At 45.5% G+C, this 21,299-nt stretch overlaps 1 protein-coding gene across 26 annotated transcripts in view; it reads right to left on the reverse strand.

Annotated features, from left to right (window-relative positions):
- Window positions 1-21,299, reverse strand: part of PTPRF (protein tyrosine phosphatase receptor type F) — a 476,587-nt gene that overhangs the window by 27,827 nt on the left and 427,461 nt on the right. For 14 of the 26 annotated variants that reach the window (XM_083619788.1, XM_083619808.1, XM_083619798.1 and 11 more), the window contains 9 exons: window positions 19,739-20,317; window positions 19,020-19,117; window positions 16,667-16,920; window positions 15,767-15,857; window positions 13,749-13,961; window positions 11,456-11,607; window positions 8,959-9,074; window positions 6,953-6,985; window positions 4,464-4,561 (listed from right to left, as the gene is read on the reverse strand). In XM_083619788.1, coding sequence (XP_083475914.1) covers window positions 4,464-4,561; window positions 6,953-6,985; window positions 8,959-9,074; window positions 11,456-11,607; window positions 13,749-13,961; window positions 15,767-15,857; window positions 16,667-16,920; window positions 19,020-19,117; window positions 19,739-20,317 — 1,634 coding nt within the window. The remainder of the gene's footprint in view (window positions 1-4,463; window positions 4,562-6,952; window positions 6,986-8,958; window positions 9,075-11,455; window positions 11,608-13,748; window positions 13,962-15,766; window positions 15,858-16,666; window positions 16,921-19,019; window positions 19,118-19,738; window positions 20,318-21,299) is intronic. The other 12 variants (XM_083619805.1, XM_083619803.1, XM_083619795.1 and 9 more) reach the window with 1 other exon arrangement.

Raw genomic sequence — 21,299 nt, forward strand, 5'->3', positions numbered from 1 at the left:
TGGTTGGTGGGAGAGATCACTGTGTCTCACTGGGTGTCACTCAACAAGCAGACCAAACAACTGCACTAGGCAAAAAAGAAATAAACTCTCTTGCACCTAGCATGCTGGAACATCAGGACTATGTGTCCTGGCTTGTCCACCAACCTGCTGCAGGTCAATAACTCCTGAAAGACAGCCAACATTGACTGTGAGCTGAAAATGCTCAACATTGCCATTGCCACTCTACAGGAGGCCAGACTCGCTTCAAATGGCTGCCTCAGAGAGAAGAACTTACACCTTCTTCTGGCAAGGAGGGAACCCAGAAGAACCACGTATTTGTGGCATAGGCTTTGCAATAAGGAACTCCCATCTGCCTGCAATAGAACAGCTGACAGAGGGCTCAGAATGCTTGCTTTCCCTCTGCTTTTCAACTACTTCCTGTCCGGTTAACGTCTTGAGCATCTACACTCCCACTATGTGCTCTGAAATACAGACCAGGGACCAGTTCTACGAGGAACTAGACTCCTGTCTCAGACACGTCTACATTGGCTTGGTCATGTCCACAGAATGGAAGACAGCAGGGTCCCCAAGGACATCCTCTATGGGGAGCTGGCTTCAGGCACCAGGCCTGTTAGCAGACCAAGATGTCTGCAAACAAGACATGGAAGCTGACATCATAAACCCCACAGTGTGGGAATCCCTTGCAGATGACCGCAGTGCTTGGAGGCAGTCAGGTTGTCTATCCAAAGCAGTGACCAGGGTGGAATGACTGCTGGACTTCTTCATCTGCCCCAGCTGCAACATCTCTCCCCCGTATTGGTCTCTACAGCCACAGCAGGTGCTATAACTGTCCTATGGTTTGACTTCACCCTCAAAAGTGCACTCCTCCATTGTCTCCCAAGACAGATGCATGCCAACACATTACATGGCAGGTCAGTAAAGCTAAAACTTGTTCCTCACCACCGTATAACATTCCAGTAAATGTATCTGTCAGAGCATGATGCTGCAATTGTTTCAAAGACCTGAATATATTTTGAACCCAAGAGAAGGGGCAACGTGGAAGCCTAGAAAGGATCATGAGCAGCAGCAGCAGCAGCACTAGTCTTCTCACCTCATTGACAGATACAAGGAAAAGAGCTCTAGCTAATTCACTTACTGCACAACACACAGCATCTGCTTCCTATTTGCATGCGACCGTGGGGGGGGGGGGAGAAGGAGGAAGCACTCCAGCTCGCTAGTCGGTGACAGAAGGAATCTCACTTGCTCACTCACTGAGCCGAGGAGGAAGACTGGCCCCACCTCAAAATTGCCTAATATTTATCCACAGTCTGGCAGACCACCTGCTTTGAGTATTTTGTGGGCACAGCCTGTCTGCAGTACAGGCAACAGTCCAACAGGAGGAGCTCAAATACAAGCATTGCTCTAGCACAGCAAGAGTGTAGATAAATAATTAACATGCTGGCGTGATTGTGCTTATTTAATTCTATTAATCCCTGGCTGTAAATTCTCTCCAAGGTTCAGTGTGCTGTAGGAGCTAAAGATGCTCTCTCTGTGGTTTGACATCCAGACCTATCAAGAGCAACAATGAGCTAAGCCACTTCCACTCCTTACGGTCTGTGCAAGTCACATGGAGAATGACACACTGGCTTGAGATCCACAAGGGCTCATAACCAGCACTGGCAGCACCAGGCAGCTGTTTTGCTGGGCAAATCCTTTTTCCGCTCCCAATTCTAGTGCAGCTACACCCTCTGCAGGCTGCTGGCACAGTGCTTGACCACACTTTCTCTACTACTACCCCTGAGGTCCTGAACTTGAGGCTAGGAACTGTAGTGTTTCTTATTTTGCTTATGAGCTAGGTCTTGCCCTGAGCAGGTACTCCTAATGCTATTCCATCCCTGTGGCTGAAGTATTAAGTATGCAGACCTCTGAATTACCTATGGCTTTGAGCATGTCCTTTATGCAGCGGTTTTGCGGCTAGGTTTGTGTGAGAAACGTAACATGCCATTCTACCCAAATTAATGAGCACACAAATAGCCTCAAGGGCTGATCCAAACTGCCTCCCCTTTCCTTCTTGCTGCTTCAGCCAGCTGCAAACCCAGTTCAATTAGCTGGGTTCTTGAACTCACAGGATTAGGCTGAGTTGTCTGGGAGAGGAAAAACTGTGACCTGTGTTGTGATGCAGAATGCCTTCTCAGTGTCTCAGTATACCCCCCACATCTCAGCACTATATTGCTCTTCCACTATTCAGCTTAGATACACAAGACTGCTCCTGAATCATCTACCTACTATTCTAGATTTCTTCTTCCACACCACACTGCCATGGCCCTAACAGAGTGCCTGTGGTATCAAATTGCTTGCTAGGCCTGAAAGTTCAAATTTTCTCCAGTAGTGACAAGGACAAAAAACAATAAAGGGTTATTTCTTTATTTTCCAACTTTCTGAGTGAGTATTGCTTTAGTACGACTTCTCTCTGCGCTAGTGGGAAAATCCTCTCCTGTTACTCAGCCTGCCCTGGACTTAACAAAGATGAATGGTTCAGACAGGGGTACAAGGCAGCAGAATCCCCAAGAAAAATCCATATACCAAAATTAGTTCCTTCCTTAATAGCTACTTAATCATGGTAAATGCAGCTGATGTTTACTTGAAACTGGAATTTGAGAGAGAGGGATTGGAAGGTTGCAAGTCAGAATTGTATCTAATGACCACTTTTAAGAGATAGTGTGTTCTTTAAAGTGTGATTGAAGCCCCCTATAAGAGTGAGAACACTCAGCACCCCCCACCAGCCCTGATACTATTGTAGCTAATGCTGTCCATGGTCCTCTTTTGTACCACACTCCAGAAAAAAATGGATCTTGTCACAATGATCTATGAAAACAAGAGCCCAATTAGAAATGGGCTTGCATGTGGGATTTTGGGTCCTGGCAGGCTAACAGCCTCATAAGCACTCACCCAGCTGGGAGTTCCTGGAAAACGTACCGTATTTTTCGCCCTATAGGATGCACCGGCCCATAGGATGCACCTAGATTTGGGGGGGGGGGAATAAAGGGGGGGGAAATTATTCCCCCCCCCCAGGCGCGGGGCTGGGGCGGGGGAAGCCCGAGCTTCCCTCGACCCCAGCCCCCAGAACAGGAGCCAGAGCAATGCCGAAGCTGAGCGCAGCTTCGGCATCGCTTTGGGAGCTTGCGCGGCTGGGGGCGGGGGAAGTCCGAGTTTCCCGCGACCTCAGACCCCAGAACAGGTCCCAGAGTGGCAGCTTCGGCATCGCTCTGGGAGCTTGCGCAACCTTCGGAAGCCGGCCTTCGGGGGATTGCGCGGAGCTGCGCCGATCCCGGGAGCGCAGGCAGCTCTGCGCAACCCTCCGGAGGCCGGCGCGGCTTGGCGCCGGGCTCCGGAGGGTTGCGCAGAGCTTCCTGAAGCCTGTATTTGCCCCATAGGACGCACCCACATTTCCCCTTCGTTTTTGGAGGGGGAAAAGTGCGTCCTATAGGGCGACAAATACGGTACTCCTTTTTTGTGTCCTTCCCTGCTAAATGCTGTGGATCAGCAGTGTGTGGTTAACAGTCTTTCCAAACCTTGCTAGGCTTTGGTGCCTCTTTCACATGCTAGCCTTTAGCCAGCCAGTGCTTCTCCCTGGCCTCTATAATCTTGCCTTCTGGGCAATGCTTGTATCACATCCCCTGAATCAAGGGAGATATGCTGCTGCAAGGGGAGGTCAGGGGCAAAAGAAGATAACAATTCAAGCAGGACCAATAATGCATGAAAAGGACACTTCCTCAATTTATCCTCCCCCTCTACACATATGAGAAGAGTTTTATTTATGATTTAAGCCCCTCACAGCTGAAGTGGGCCCTACAGGGCATGCTGCAAGCACAGGAAAACATTTATCCTGCTACTGTGACTCTAATAGCTACAAGGGAACTTTTTCCAACATAGCAATTTTTCAAATTAATCATCTGCCTAGTAAATGGTTCATCGTGGAGAGAAGGAGTTTGCCTGCAAAAGCCACCATAATTCCTGGCCTCTCAATACCACTATTTTGGCCTCCATCACAGCACAAACAGCACTCCGAGGCTACTGAAACTGTAACCTTTTCCAATATAATTAATAACTAACAGAAAGTGTGCAAAACATAATGTGAGAATCTATATCTATATTTCTCTATATACTGGAAGTAAAACAGGTCTGCACTTGACCGTTCACACATTACATTTTACACTTCTTTTCCAGCACATAGGGCAGTTATGGGCAGAATTCTTTTGTAAGTTCTGCAATGTTAGGTTGGGCTGAGGAGCTGCAGACAAAACTATTGTCCAGGTCAAAAGCAACCATTCCGGTGCTATCGAGACATTCTAAATCACAACTCTCATTAACTCTCTGGCTGGGGCTCATGGGAGTTGCAGTCCAGAAATCTGGAGGGCACCAGGTTGTCGACCCCTGAGTCAGGAAGAATACAGATCCAAGATTAAACACCCAAGCAGGCTCACCTCATATTCCTGGGAAAACTTCAGCCCATCATTGGCCTTCAGTCGGTCGATGTTGTCTGCGAGGTCCGTCACTGGAATGGGAGGATGATCACGCATGCCTACCAGATCAAACATAAGGAGGGGAGGCAGCAGGGTAAGAAGTTATTGCACAGCTGAAGAGTGTTCCTGCACATGCGCACAGCAGACCAAATGGCAATGTGGCGCGATGGATGGAACATGAGTGAGGAAACATGGCATGCAGTGCCCACGCGATGGCACAATGTATGTGTGCATGCTCTGATGAGACAGCGACCAGCCAGATGGCTTCTACATATAATACCAGGCCAAAAAGGGTGAAGATACTGCTGTATGGACTGAGGCTGGAAGGGGCCTAGGCAATAAAGTACAAAGCCCTTGGAGTCTGCGCCCTGCATTCAGACAGTGCACACCACAGTACAGATACAGAGATCCTGAACAGATGCCAGCATTGTTCACTGGGCTCTGGGACCACTTTCTGTATCTCTCAACAGCCCACTCTCATGTTCTCAGTGACTGAGGCAGCGGACAAGTCTTAAGCACTCATAGCCATGCATCTATAAGAAAGGCACCAAGAAATCCTGTATCTAATAGCTGGGCAATTAAAAACCATTCCTTATCAAAGAATATTTTGCCTAGTGATAGGTAGGGAGCAAAGAGGGTCTGGAAAGTAAGCTTTTGTGCAACTAGCCTTCTTGAGTTTGATGACTGTGCAATGATGCACAATCTCACAAAGTAGACTTACACCAGCCCCTAATCAAGAGACAGGATCCGTTCTTCTTACAAGTTAAACCCCATCTCTGTTCCTCTGCAATTCTCAAAGTATCAATAGGAAGTAAAATCTGCAGCAATTCCCGTCCTCATCCCTGCATTTTCCTCTTGCCGTGGAGGCCAGAGCCAAAGTAAACTTTACAGGCACAATATAGAACAAAATCCCATCCTTCTCCTTTGTCCACCAGAAGCTCAGAAAATTAAAACAGTATTTGTAGGTGACACACTGCACTTCACATTCATTAAGACATAGGCAGAGAGAGCAAAAGAATAAAAGAGCAGCTGCATGAGGGACTACTCTTGCAGATGGTTCAGAAGTTGCAGTTAGAGGAAAATGCAGCAGCCCATTTGGTTAGTGGGTCAACCACCTGGAATCATATTATTCTAATTCTATGGGATTTACACAGGCTTCCAATACATTTCTGAGATCAATTCAATGTACTATCACTGACCTATTAAGTCCTGCATGACTCAGGAGCCCTGAAGGAGCACCACTCCCAGTACTGTCCCGCCTGGTTGTTAAGATGTGAACAAAAGTCCCCTTTTGATGTCCCACATCAAGGGTCAGTGCCCATGGAGTTATCCGTTTTGCATCAGCTCAAAACCTTTTTGTTTTGACAAACATTTTTAAGTGTTGGGATTTTATGGAATTATCTGCAGGACTTGGTTTTGTAAATTTTAATTTTTGCTACTCTCATGTATTATTTTGTATTGTACCTCAGGGACCACCTATCTTCTGATCAACCAGCCTGGACCCTGCAATCATCATCTGAGGCCCTTCTTCACGTGCCTCTTCCACAAGAGGTCCAGAGGGTGGCAACACAAGAATGGGCCATTTTTGTGGTGGTTCCCCCTTTGTGGAATGCCGTCCCCCAAGGAGGCTCACCTGGCGCCTTTCTTACGTATCTTTAGGCACTAGGCAAAATCATTCCTTTTCTCCCAGGCCTTTGGCTAATTAGACAATCTATGACTTTTTAAACTGTTTGTGTGTGTGGTTTTTGTTTGTTACTATAGCATGTATTTTTGTAGTTTTATATTGTAAACTGCCCTGTGATCCTTGGATGAAGGGTGGTATAATAATAATAATAATAATAATAATAATAATAGTAATGTAACCTGTGTAACCTGAACTGGGTTTAAGAATGACTGAATGCCTAAATAAATACATTTGGGTTTAAGGCATTCCAGTAAGGTGCTGCCTGCAAAACAGTGGCTGAGGAGCATATGGAGGAGATGAGCAAGTCCTAGCTTGCTGGACTACATTTGGATAGAGAACACTTCCTTTTCATTTTGGAGGAGATGCTGTATAGCTTCCACATGATATAAGTGCACCCTTTGCAACTGCAGCCAGGCCTTGCTTCCCTAAGTTGGGGTCCTATAACATACCAAAGAAAGAGCTGTTGCAGCCTCATGTGCTCAGTCAAGATTGCAATTTTGCTGGCTGATTTATGAATTTCATTGTTTGGAAAACTGTGATGTGTTAATCTCTCTTTCTTCACATGCAGGCTGGAGCATTGTGTGTGAGTAGCATCAGAGACTAGTTTGTGGGGGACAGCCTGGCTCACTAGCAAGAGAAGGGTTAGCACTAAGTCTGTGGTGAGTGAGGTTGACCTTCATGACACTGAACAAAAAAAAGATGAGAAAGAAAGAGGCGGGGAAAAGATAGTGAGAAAGAAGAAAAAGGAGGAGGAGAGAAAACTAACTTGAGATATTCGGGCAACTGGGGCCACTGGCACCTGAAAGAACAGAAATCCCATTAGCTGTTGCTGAGGGAAGAGTTAAAGATGCGACAGAGGAGGGTCAAAGGGCAGCACAAAAATCCCCACCACAACCTTCACATTCCTACATTTAGGGATGGGAATTGCAGCTTGATGCTTGCTACACATGTGGCAGCATGGAGGGTGATGTATTAAGACAAGCACCAAGTACAACCAGGATTATTTCACAAAGAGGATTTACCCACAACAGACATGATAGATGGCTTTGCTTGTTGGCCAGGAAACAGAGTTCCTATTCCCAGCACATGTTGCTTTCCAAGACCATGCTTCCCTCCTACATGAGACAGCAGCAGAGCCTTGGAACCAAGGTGTAGTCAAAATTCACCCAATTGCTTAGTAGCGACATCACCCTGCCTGACCTGCCACAAGCCTGCAAAATGGAACATGAGAACAAAGGAGCTGACAATTCACGCAAGAACCTGTGTCTGAAGTGGAAACTATTAAAGTGATAAGCTTAATATTTAATAACAGCAGCTTGATTAATTATGCACTGAGCAAGGCCTTTCCTGCCTCTACATTTGCCAGAAGGGATATCAACTATGAGACTGCTCAGGGTTTAGTTGCTGCTGTCTGGCCCACAGAAGGCATCCATCCATCACAGAAGAGGGTGAGGCTAGGTAGAGGCAACTAAGTGTCTCAGGCTGAAACAATAATACCAGAACTTCTTTTGTACACCGATCGTTCCCTACTGGGCACCTGAGAAGATAAAAGGGTGCAAAAGCTCAAGCTAGCAGCTCAGCAAGTATGGTCACGCCTGAGAATATGTGTGGGGGGGGGAGATTGCGTATGCACTATGAGGCTAACTCGCTTTCTTTTGTCAAGCTTCCCTTTTGTGCAACATCCCTTGTTAGCACATACAACTCTGCACCATGTCCATGCCTCTATCTTCTCTCTGTGACCCCTCTGGACTAGACCTCTAACTCTCCTGTCATGTTGGACTCTGCAAACCATCTGGTGGAATAATGACTTTACACTAATAGGGTGGGTCGCGCTCCCAATTCTGCAAGCTGTGTGCGTACAACCTACACAAGCCCCCGTCCTCTGACCCATCTGCAAGGCAGTATGAGGTAAAGGACTCAAGCCTAGAAAGAGAGACAAGAGAGCAGCGCTGCACATAGTCACAGGACACAACTTCCAATTCGCTTTCCCCAAAAAATGTATTATAGGAGGACAAATAGTTTTGAGGAAAAGGAATACAGGTCACATCTTGCTAGGTAGAGTCTGGGTGTACTGAGCTAGAAGCCCCCACTTACCGCTAACATCATTCAATAGCCTTCATGAATCCCACAATCTAAATAAGGAAGGAATAGGTTGCTTCAACTCTAACATGATAGAATGCAAACCACATCCTGCCTCAGATGAGGATGTGAGGCCCTCCACAAAGCAAGAAATCTAGGAAATAGACTCTGTTGAAGACAGATTGTTTTGCTGACACAGCTAAGCAGCATCTATTACAACTGCAACGTACCTTAAGAGTTGGAAACACTGCAGGAGCTGAATCATGAACCTGCCTATCTGCTACTTGACAGTGGACCTACTGGCATGTTGGACTTTCCTTTTGCTGGCTAATTTTGAGGCCATATCTGGAGAGCACGATCTGGGCCAAAAAACTGAGTGTTATCTATGGAATATAAGATAAATCATGACAAGGCCTCCATTAGAGCCTGTTCTTTGTCACGCTATGCCTTCCAGCTCCTTGTGATGCATGTATGGTCAGGCTATTGAGCCAACAGAAAGCCTGCCATCCCCATTCTGACTGTTGCCAATGTCAGATATACACATGAGCGACAGTGTATTGAGCCACACTGGCCTCTGAACCTAGCCTGAGAAGGTGCACACAACACTGCAAAGGGAAGAAGAGGCTCTCTTATCACAAACTTCTGCCAGTAAAAGGAGCATGGGCCTCTGTGGGGCCATCAAGTGGTACCTACCTGGTGTTTGGTAGTTGAGTCGCCTCATTTCAACAGGATCAGAGGAATGGGCCAGCAAGGAGTCCTTCAGGCCAATGGAATGTTCATCCTTGGCGGAGGGTGAATTGGCCCTTTTCCTAAAGGAAGAGAAGGCGCAGCTCAGAAGGTAGATCTGGGCATGGACCAAATGGCAGAGAACTTCAAGATGACCCTGTAGCAGACTCAATAATGCACCTAGCAGTAAGGGGGACTGGTAACCCCCTCCCCAGAGCCAGACACAGGCTTACAAAATCTCCAGTTCCGCTTCCATCTTCCACACACCAGTGTTGGGAACTATTTCCTGTGGTGGATGAATATACTTAAGATTTTGCCAAGTATTAAAAAAATTATTTAAAATGTGAAGAGTTGTAATATAATAGGGTAAGGGCTCTTCAGGGTGAATTTTATTGGTCCATTAATACTTGTCTTGAGTGGCTGAAGGCCCCCCAGGCATGTGTTAATGGAACAATAAAATACACTGTTGTCTCTTCATGCTATATTTATGCCTGCAGCTCCACCACCCTAGGCTCTTATCCTAGTAGATTTCACTAGCTAAGCAGAGATGAACCTGCTCAGTGATTAAATGGCAGACATTTACAGGAAATTTTGGCATGACAAGAAGAGTTATCAGTGATGTCCAGTGGCTACCATTAAACCAAAAAACCTCATACAGTGTTGCCTCTTAAAGTTGCAATGTGTTTTCTAGGGTAACTAAGCCACGGGGAGGGGGTATTCAACAGAAACAGAAACACCCCAGCCTGGTATTAAGGAGCACTGTGCTGCAATCCTGCAGGCAATTCAGCAGAGAGGTGTGTGTATCTGTAGCTCTTTCAAACACATCAGAAGCCCAAAGCACTTATGATTAACCTGGAGACAATGTTGATAGCACCCTGAAAAGGATTTTTTTACTTTGCCTGACGGCACAACTCTATTTGTTAGAAGGGAGAAATTGCCACAATTAGCATGGTGCCTCACGAGCTCTCTGTGCTGTGAGGGGAGAAAACAAAAGTTTGTTCAGCTGTATGCACATGCATGCATGAAGTGGGGAGTCATTTATAAAGCAGCCACCACATTACAACATCTGAAATAAGAGCCCTGCATCAACTTGAATTTATCACCAAAGGGGACCATTGTTGAAATAAGCCTAAGACTTTGCTTTGGTTCCTGCCTCCTGCTGAAAGTCAGTGTCACTCTGTTGTAACCGCATTACTTCCAGATTTACTAAGAATCAGCTAGACACCAAAGTCAGCAAGCAGTGGGAGACCTTTGTAGGACACACACAGTGACACTGAAAAGGGAACAGCTCAGAGCAAGGCCTTATTAACTGGTTTATAGAGCATGCTGATTATGCCAAGGAACTAGAGTCAGCTCATGGTAATGTCACATCCTTGATCAATATAGGGGGCAAATAACCCCACAAATCCTGGAACACCAAATGCACTGAAAAGGAATTTTCTAAAACTCTGTCACACCTTACTTGTGAAGCCATTTATTTAAATATAACAGCAAGAGAAGGTTAAAGGAGTTTAGGACACCACAATGGCTAGGTAGGCAGAGCAATATCCAAAAGCCAGATTAGTCTGGGTAGGAAGACTTATGCTTACTGTTTTTAACAAGATGAAACAGTGGATGTGAAACAGACAAAGCAAAGGATTAGTAAGGGTGGGGGGAGGAGGGCAGATGTCTACCTTTCTTGTTTGCTAGATCCAGGGACAGCAGAAATAGAGAAAAAAAGAGGAAATCCAGGTTACAAAAAGTACTAATTGTGCATGCAATAACCCAAAGTCACCTCCCCTCTTGGTGTTATTATGCACATTTAGTTGGAGAAAAATGATGACAGCTTCCCAGAGCAAAGATGGGAGAGTAAGCACTCCCTGTAACCAAATGAGCAGCTCCTGCTTCTTTTAACAGCCCAAGCACTTGACACCCATGTCCCAGATCATGGATCAGAACACCTATGACTAGGCTGAGGACAAATCTCTGGAACAAAGGGTCCCTGTTACCACATGGAGGGTTCATTCTTGGAGCCAAGAAGACTTGGGGAAAAGCACCAGGCCTCTGAATAAACCAAGGGATGTAGGCATTTGTTGGCCAGAGCCTTTTACTTAATCTGAGGCATGGTGATCCAGGTCATCACCCTAGAACCACTAAGCAGAAGCCATGTCCTATGGCTTCACAGTTCATCTGGCACTGACACAGCCCCAGTTCACTTCCAGTATATACCTTCCCAGCACAAAATGAAATGCAGAGACCACTGAATGTGATCCCATGCTCCCCACCCCTTCCTAGGGCTTGCCTTACATAGCACTGTTTTGCAGGCTCCATTGAGAAACCTTCAGGAAGGTTCAGACCACATCCCCCAGAAGAGACAGTGTCCTTGGATTTATAATATAGTTTGCTCACTGTAAATGTTCTTGAGCTTGGCACAATACTGCACCATGGACACCACCACATTGCACGGGCATAGGCGTGTGCTCACCTTTTGAAGAGCAGGATAGCAATGACAATGATGATGATTAAGATGACAGCCAGGACAGGCCCCATCACCCACAGCATCTCTGGTTCATCCTGCTGTTTGGCTGAAACCTCCATCACAATCTCATCTGAGTAGGGGCTGGCTGCATACTTCTTCTGGTGAGTTTGAGAGAGAGGAGAGCAGACAAAGATCATTGATCAGGTCTCTTCCTTGCTTAATTCTGAGTTGTCCCTCGGAACAATAGCCCCAAGCTGCCCACCTGCAATTTTCCTCATGAGCACCCAGGGAATTAACAGACACCGTGAAAACAAACCTCCTCTCCACAGTAATGGAACATTCAGAACCACATCAGCTAGAAAGTGGCCTCCCTCAGTGCCAGAAAGGAATGGTCCAGCTGAGAACAAGTTGCCAGCCTCAGACACACGAAGAGCCAAATTATAGGCTTTGGAGATGCAGCCAATTGAGCATCAGGCCTGGCGGGTAGTGACTAAGTGGTTTATAATACCTATTATGCCGTTATAAACACATCACCCTAGGGGGTTATATGTCAAGGAACACCCACTGGGCATTATGTTCCACACTGAACAGCAGACTAACTCATGGCTGTCCTTGAAGCTCTAGCATAAGCCCTGAATACAGCAGGATTCACGTGGGGCTTCTCACATGCAAAGGCTTCCAAGTCATACAAGGGACTGGCAAGTTGCAACCAAAAAAGCAATACAAAATTGGCTGGCTCTGTTCCAATACATGCTATGCTTATATCTTTTTTTTAATGCCTGCCAGAAGACGTATGTTCAGGGAGGACCATGTTCTCTGTTCTAGTGGAGGCTTCCTATTGCCCTGCTCAAGGGAGAGGCGTACACTGGTCTCACTTTTAGCCCCTGCGGAGATGCCTGTTGACCAAATTCTGCCAGTCTGAAAGCGGAGATCTTAAATAGCCTCTTCTCTGAAACACAGAGAAAACGTGCCCATAGCAGCTGCTTTTGTGGATGCTCAGCAGGAAACACCTGCCTGGCTTAATTTGAGCCACATTTTGTCTCTGGAACCTGGTTCAGTGGCAGGGCTAAGTCCTAGAACATGCAGAATAGTAAAAAATAATATTCTAGAGCCCATTTTCACATTACTGAGAAATAACTACACGTTCCCCAAGTTCTAAGATTAGAACTAAATTTCTGACACTTCTTGGGGAAACAAAACAATAAATGTTGAATTCCAGGGGGCAGCAAAAACAAGGAAGGTATTTGCGGTGCCTTAAAGACTAATAAATTCACTGTGGCATAGCTTTTGTGAACTACAGCCCATTAGATGCATGATGTGTTACTCTGAATTACAGGTATATGTATATATACACATGCCTGGGGACATGGAGGGGGCTGTAACCAATGAAGTCACAGGGAAATGAAATGCAGAATAATGCAGTGATAAATGAAACGAGACTGATAAAGTGCTAAATGACAAAGTAATCTGTGGCTCTGCAATCGTTCTTTCAGCAACAGCCATTCATGATATTGTGGCTTCATTCCTCTAGTTTAAGAACACGACGACTGAGTTGAGTGCCAAGCTGGAGCTCACAACCTGGCACAGGTTTCAGAAAGAACTGGCAGAGAACTTTGTGAGGGCAGCAGATCTTATGTAGAGGGCAGCTGCAGTTGCACCACAAAATAAAACCAGTTGCTTGGAGAGTTTGCTCTGTTAGCCAAAGTGCTCTTGTGCACAGTCACTCTTGTACATGCAGTACCCAACCTTGTGGCACAAGGGCACCTTCTCCGCCTGCTCTGCAGCCTCTATTCTCCTGCCTGCATGTTTGCTATGTCCGCCACACAAGTGTTCAGACCAGAAGAGTAATGAATCATTTGACCAGCTCTAATGAGCCATTACAAGTAAATGAGGCTGAAAGTGAGAGACCCAGCATGGGACGGAGCAGAAGGGCTTGAGTATCTTCATTATGGGTGGACATTATTTACACATTTGCAGAAGCAATGGCATTATCCACCATTTCCCCTCCCTTATTCATTCTGGCTTGCAACAATGGATAATCCTAAAAATTACAGGGGTGTGGAAAGTGAAGAAGCACAAAGAGTGGGGCAGATAATCTATTTTCTTCCTATGGACTGCGAGGCACCAGGCAAGAGAGGCATGGAGAAGGGGAAGGAGATTCTGAGTTGTTTTATACATCTGATTTTATTAGCTTAAGCTTTGCAGAGCAAAGTTCCACTGTGACAAAGCTTCCCTAATGCCATCTCTGGAATGGGCCTCTTAGGCAGCACACAGTCTCTTCGCTTCTCGTGGTCCTTACCGTATCCCCATCCTCCAGTGAAGCCAGCACAAAACAACGGTAGCTCAAGTCTTCTGAAAGGGGCTTATTGTAGAAGCCTTGATAGCTCTTCTGGTCCCCCAAGACAAAGGTCTCTGGCAGATCATCCATTTGGGCAGCAATATAAGGCTTGAGCCGCTCTGCCTGACGTCGCTGGCGCCTGCTTGGGTCCCCTTGGTTCATGGCCTCAAGTAGCTGGGTGGCAAAAGGAAGCTAGCGTGAGAGAGAGCAATGCTATTTACCAAGGTGACTACATTTCCATGAGGAAAACCTGTAAGCGAGGTGACAAAAAACACCAGGGAGGTCCAGGTATTCATTAGTGCATTCCCAAAGGCTTTCTCTAGAACTCAATGAATGCACAGTTAATTAAGTTGCTGGGGGTAAAACTGGAACCAAGTGTTGTCCTGGGTTTATGGTGGACGACTGTGAAAGCAGGAAGCAGGACACGATGGACCCCTGGTCTGACCCAGCAGGGCTCTGCTCACATTCTTATGCATGTTTTGTTTGTATTCATCATAACCTACACTGGGCACAGTTTTGTGAAAAATAGTGTACCATTTTTATAAAGTTTATACCCCTCAACATCTCAAGGGAAATCATTTTAAAATACGTGTTTCTCTTTGATGGTAGAGCAGCAGGAGTAGCAGAGAACAGGCCACACAGTCCACATATGCATCTTTAGATGCCCAGCAATTTGAACTTTTGGAGATAGGCAAAAATTCAGCAGGCTTTGACACAGATTTCTGCCACTCTGCAAACACACTTTGTAGCTTACACTAAAATGGACAAAATCTGTACGCAGAGCTCACCACCCCCACCACATCCTGCTGGGCTGCAGCAAGACTTTGTATAAATCACACACAGGGCTAACATGGAATGTTCAGAGAGAGGAAAAAATGGCAAATTTCATAGTCGTCCACAAACTCAAGAAAAAAGGATATAAACACACCAAAATTCAATTACATTGCTCAGAAAAGCTCTCAGATGTTTAAAGATGTTTTTCTAATGAATAAAAATGAATGCTAGGCTCTGAACAGAAATTCTAATTTAAAATGAAGGAGGAGGCATGAAATACATTTCACACAAAAATGTGTTAGGGCAGAGATGAAGCATTAGAGCAATGGTGGTGCCAGGAAGAAAACAGACCACACAGAACCATGCCATTATTTCAGGGAAGGAGGGTGCTGGCTTGTGACCCTAACAAAATGGCATCCCTGCCCTCCAACCACTGCTTCTCTGCATCTTAACTAATGTGTGCAACACACAGATGTGTGTGTGCACACAGAGTCTTATCCAAGCTTCAGTTTTTACCAGTGGAAACTGATCTATCGGGGCAAATTGGGGCACTGCTCCCCTTGGTAAGCCCCCACTTGCCTGGCTTCTTATTTACATCCAGTGTAGGGGGTTGCACTGACTGCCAGTTTTCTCTTTCTTAAGTCTCAGTGTTTCCCTTGCAAAACTCAGCAGGGAGAATTAAGTGACTCTGCCTGTCACTGGCTCCGACTCCAAGTACAGTTTGGGCTCCCTGCCTTCTGCCTTACCCATCCAAATGGGGACCTCTGTTTCCTACATCTTGTTTTGCATATAAATTATACAACAGAACCTGAGGGCAGAAGGAGGCGTGGTGTGATCCATACATGCAACAAGTCCATGGGCAATCACACTTCAGTGACCTCTTTCACTGGACCAGTAAGCTTCACAGGCAATTTTGAGAGCTGGTTAAAGATGAATATGGATATCATGGGTATTTGAGGAACTTGATGACTTCAGGATGGCAGAAGATGGCACCTCCAAATTAAGCTATCAAATGTGGGAATTATCCCACATAGGCAAAGTTTCCGAAACCCCGGGTCCTTTGCCATTATCTCCAGTATGACAGGATGGTTAACGCTGCTCATATACTCTCCCAAATTATTTCATATGTGTGGGCTAGTTTCTTGAACATCTGTTTCCCTTACCCCCTTCAAAACAAGTGGAAACAAGTTTTGGCCTTCTCCTACCTGGTCTAGTCCCATATCATCTGGGCTCTTCAATCTGGAGCCAACTAGGTTGCTTGTGTGGTCTATCGGCACAACCACGATGTAGTACCACCTGGGGAACAAGAGAGGGGAATAAGTGAGCTCTACTTCAAACAGAGGGATGCTCTCCATGAAAGCCCTGCAACTCCCTCCTTTGAACTTCCCAGAGACACGGGCTGTAGCCTGCTGGCATGTATTAGGTTAATAAAAGTCACCAGGCCAGCTTCTAAGTGATAGTGTCCGAAGCTGGGAAAGCACAGCTCTATAATCTGGTTCCTTTTTCAGTGGTGGGAGATCAAAAACACAAATGAGACTTCCACAAGCCTCCTATTAGGATTTACATACATTATTTAAAGTAACTGTGCAGCAGTGTGGAAAGTACATCCTGGGCCCTTTCAGATGAATGATGGGGATTATGACTCCCTATTTTTCATATAATGATAGGTGACTGAGAGGAGCAGGTTATAATATGTAAAATGGTAGCCCAGATCCAGAACCCTGATCACATCCTGCACATCACCCTTGCCCAACCTAGTGCCTTCCAGATGTTTTGGGCTACAGCTCTGATACCCTTGTCCATTGACCATGCCAGCTGGGAGTTGCAGTTCAAAACATCAGATCAGGTAAGGCTGCTGCACAGAGTGCTCTCATATTTTTAGTAACCTCTTGCTATTGGGAACCATTTTTAACATGTTGTAGGTGGATTTACACCATTATCATGATCTATGAAATCCAATACAGTTCCCTATAATACCACCCTTATTACCTGTGCAAAACCACGAAAACTCTGCAGGGACTCAGGAGACCCTTCCCCAACTATACAACACCATATTTTCCTATAATAGCATCATAAATAAAAAAATAAATAAAGTAGAAACGTACCTGACTGGCACAGAGGTCTGCACTTTGGGAAGAGTCAGAGTGAACTGCCCATTATGGATGTATTTGTATGTGGAAATGGGCTTGCTCTGGATGACATCAGGTGCTGTCCGGATAAAGACTCGGTGCTGCAAGGCTCCTGCGCTACTTCCCCGGTTTGTGAGTGCAAAGGAATAATTTGTGTCTGGCTGCAGGTTATTAATCAGCTTCCTCATGGAGTGGCCATCCACCTCCACAGTCTGGCCATTGTACAGAATCTGTAAGCAGAGGGAAACAGTTGATTCAGCCCAAACTGATAGGAAAAGGGTTGGATGAAGTTCTTTCCAAAACTCCTCTTCCTCGTTTGGGTCTTTTTTTTCTTTGTGTAAGGTACCAAACAAGCTGACCTGTTGATAAGCGTGACTATACCAAATCTGAGAGAACATGAACCACCATGTAGAAATAAGAGTTGGTGCTGCCTTCTCCCAGCTCTGTTGGTCTGCACATGTGGGTAGGAAGAAAGATAAGGTCCCTAGCTCCCATGACTATTGCAACTTTTTCTGTCGTCCATTCGGGAGTAAGGAGAGTGGTGGTACAGTTTTCTAGGGTAGAGATGGCTGCTTGGCTCTTCCTCACTTGCTGGTCCTTCTGGAGTTAGGCAACAATGGTGTAAGTTACTGTGTCGAGAAGCTAAAGTAGTCTGCAAGATGAATCTGTTACTAAAAATCTGTCAAGGTACAATATTAGGAGGTGGAAGCCGGGGCTACTAGTCTGAAAACATTCTGCCTATGCCCTCATGAAAATGTCTCATGATCAGTTCTCATTCCCCAACACAGCATTCATTTAAAATCCATTTCTAGCATCAAACACAGGCAGGGAAGCAGCTCTCTTAGATCAGGGACAGTGTCAGGTTCTGATTGCAGCAGGAATCTCACCATAACATCACTTCTCACTCACTTCACAGGACCAGTCATCTCTTTGCAGGGAGTTTTATCTCCTGGACCAGATGAAGCAACGACTCTTCTCTGAGGAGAACTGAAAGCCCTGTTGTTGATTTTTTAGTGAAGGAATTTCAGAGGTCTCAGTTCATTCCCAATAAAAAATACCATGATATTTAGCCTGCGCCTCAGTGTTCACAAATCATAACAATATCTGCCTTAATTAAATCTGTTAAAGAGAAAGAGGACACCCTTTGGGATGTAGATTTAGTGCGAGACTGTTTATCAAGTGTAGATAATGCTAATTGTTCCCATGGAGACTTATCAGCGGTGCTCGTTAGATTATTAGGCTTTGGCCTGGCATCCTGTACACTTGAATTAAGCAGCTTAGCACAGGTGGGTGGGGGATTGTCCTGTTTGCAAAGTTGCTGCTGTTCCTGGTCCAGCTGCTCCTGGGCCAGCTACTCTGTTGGCACTTGTGCATGGCCTGGACATCTAATACTGTCTACAGGAAGAAGAAAGCTCATTTACACCCGTTGCGTTTGCATGGCTGCTCCTCAGCTAGTGAGCCGCTAACACCATCTGCTCCTGTGCCTCATCATGGCAAACCCATGGCAGCAACTGCTGTCAACTCTCTGCTTACGTCAGCAAAATCTGGCAACGACGTTTTGAAGCCCACACTATGCAACCGTTTTGATGATGGTTCCAAGGCAGCTCTGACCATACAGCATTAGGAATGAGTCCAAAGAACTAGCCTTTTATGAACAAATTCCCTGCATAGAATTCTCCTGCTGTCACGAGTGCTTACTTATCTCTGTCATGTTGCTAGCGACCACAGGCAGAGCAGCACACTATGGTGCCCTGTTGGGTTCTAGAGGTATCTCTATCCTGCCCTAAGTGTAATTCTGCCTGTGTTCTGAACAAAAATGCTTCATGATCAGCAGTAGGATCAAACCATTTTGCCTGGAATGCAGGGGGTTTGGGCTCCTAATTGTAGTCTGTTCTGAGCAGAAGATTGTGCCAGTGCCCAGAATGAATTCCTCACTCCACCGTGCAGGACTCATGGGAAACCAATTCCCATACAGCTAGAGTAACATTTAAAGGGCATATATGAGTCTCCAAAATCGGCAAGGGAATCAAGAGGTTTTGTTTGGAAATGTACCAGTTTTTAACTAATTTCTAAAGACTTATTTACCATGCTTGGTGATCTAGACTAAAGGAAACAAGTGTCAGGACTCTAGGGTACCCAGGACAAGGGGGTGTCCACACTTCTTACATCCTGGTCCCCCTGGTGTTTCTCCGGATTTGGTTGCTCAGCTTACATAACTGGGTTGATGAAAGCAAGACTCTTGGTCTGAAGGTCCCTGAGACAGACTTTCTAATTTCTTCCTTACTGCACATTAATCGGGTCCCCATACATGACAGACATATTCCCTTACCTTGAAAGGAACTGCAGATTTGTAAGAGTCTGGAACTTCCCAGCTAAGTAGCACTGATGTTTTCATCACAGCACTGACACGAAAGTTCTTTGCAAACACTGCAATTAGAAAGAATCCTTTTGAGTGGCCCCCGTGAGGCAACACTGGAGAACTAACCCTTTCCCTCCCACTCTTCTCAGTAGCAGCAAATTTTGGTGTTTTCCTGTAGATTCAATAAGCCTTCTCGCACCTTAGGACACTTAAGCTTTTTGGCCAAACTGTGCTGCCACCTTCCCCGCTTTGTCATAGACTGTGTACAAACTATATATTTAAAGCACGTTCAAAGTATATTCTTTCTCTGGGCCCTGTAGTTTGTTATGGGTTGCTAGGATTTTTAACACTGCAAGAGGTAAACTACAGTGCCCTGAGTTCTTTGAGGAAAATAATGTGTTCCGATTGTACTGTAAAGGTATAGTGTGTACACAGCAATCTTCAAAAGGTAGCAGTTATAAGGCACTGTTTCTTCACAGAAGCTGCCTGTTCAGTTTGCACCAAAGCAACAATTCTTATCTGGAAACAGAAAATGGGGTATGTGTTTGGAAAAAAAATGCAGTCATGCAAACTCCATGCCCGCCCCCATCCAAAAAATTATAAGCTCAGGAAGGTAATACTGACCAGGTCATCTCTGACCTGTTTTCTGCCATAGAGGTTCATTAACTGATCACAGGGGAGGCGCTTACCTTGTTCCATTGGCATCGTCCTAGACTGAATGCTGGGGCTGAGAGGACCAGCTCCCTTGTTAGTGTGGGCTCTAACTTTGATGTCATAGGTTGTGTCAGGTTTGAGGTTGGTCAGAGTGATGCTCGTTTCCCTCGTAACATTGGTCAGGTTCTGCTGGCTGTTAATGTCTCTGTACACAACTGTGTAGTTGGTCATTTTCCCATTCCTCTCCGCCAGAAGTGGAGGCTCCCAAGTCACTTTAGTGGTGGAGGTGGTCAGCCCCACCACATGCAGGTTCTGGGGGAAACCACTTGGCGCCTCCTCTGCGGTAGTGATTTCTTTTTCAAACTCCTCCCCAAGACCAACCCTATTCTTGGCAGCCAGCTTGAAGATGTAGGTGGCACCCTTGTAAAGGTCAGTCACGGTGAAGTGATCCACGTTCTTCTCAAAGTTCATAATCCTCATCTTCTCCTCCTCAGCATGTTTGAACTGCAGCTGGTAGCCCAGCAGCTCCCCAACCATCTCTTTAGGTGGGTGCCAATTGATCAGAGCTGTATTCATGGCTGTGGTGCTGATCATCATGGTAGGCTTGCCTGGGACTGTGGGACAAAAACAGGGTGAGATGCCATGAGTGGGAGGGAGACAGAGTTCTGGCCTTTTCACTGCTGGAGTTACTCACTCAGGAAATTTATCTACCTGCTAAGGAATATTAGCTAGCACAGCACTCCCTATCAATTTGGCGTCAGATTACAGATGAAAGATCAATATGTTTGAATGCTTCCCCACATTAAAATTAGCTGCACACAAAAAAGCAGCATATCTGGGAGAAGACTTTTCCTTTGCATGCTTTCCACAGGCAGGGAGTTTACAGGGGCAATGTCCAAAAAGGCAAACCACCTGCAATTTGAAGTGGCTCAGTCCAGAAACAACTGCACTGTATTTCTGAACATATCAGTGTTTACTCTTCCAGGTCCTCCAAATTCCACAATTAAACAACAGCAACAAAACAAAATCCAAATTTTATAATGGAAAAAACTACATGGCTATATTTCACAAATATCCTTAACCTATATGTTTGTCTGTAAAATGTGCCTAACTTGATCATAAGATCTTATTCCTTTTGGGGAGGCGAGTTGAGAACCCTATGGTGGATGCTATAGGATCTTAAAGGAATGGGGATGAATAAGATTATCACAAATGCCACACTTTGTGCAAGCTTCTGAAGGAATTTTGTCAGCTGCTATATTTTGTGAAAACCTTTGTGCCTGTAGTTTGCAAACACTGATAATGCAGGATGTCAGTAGGTGATGGACTGAAATTCAGATGGAACCAAACCCTGGGGCAAATTATTTAAACAGCTAATCCCTAACTTCTATAGCGTAAATTATTCCAAATGCAACTATTTCCAAAATTGCAATGAAAAATAACACTGTGATGGATACTGTCTTCAAAACTTCCTTGTATCTGACTCTTAAATCTCATCATACTTCCGCAACTACTCCTTGAATCTTGCCATTTGCAGAAGCAAGCCTAGAGAAAGTAGATTTGGGACAGTATGACAAAGGTAATGCCATAAGATAA

The sequence above is a fragment of the Podarcis filfolensis genome (assembly GCF_964270895.1).
Source record: "Podarcis filfolensis genome assembly, chromosome: 6".
Classification (NCBI taxonomy): Eukaryota; Metazoa; Chordata; class Lepidosauria; order Squamata; family Lacertidae; genus Podarcis; species Podarcis filfolensis.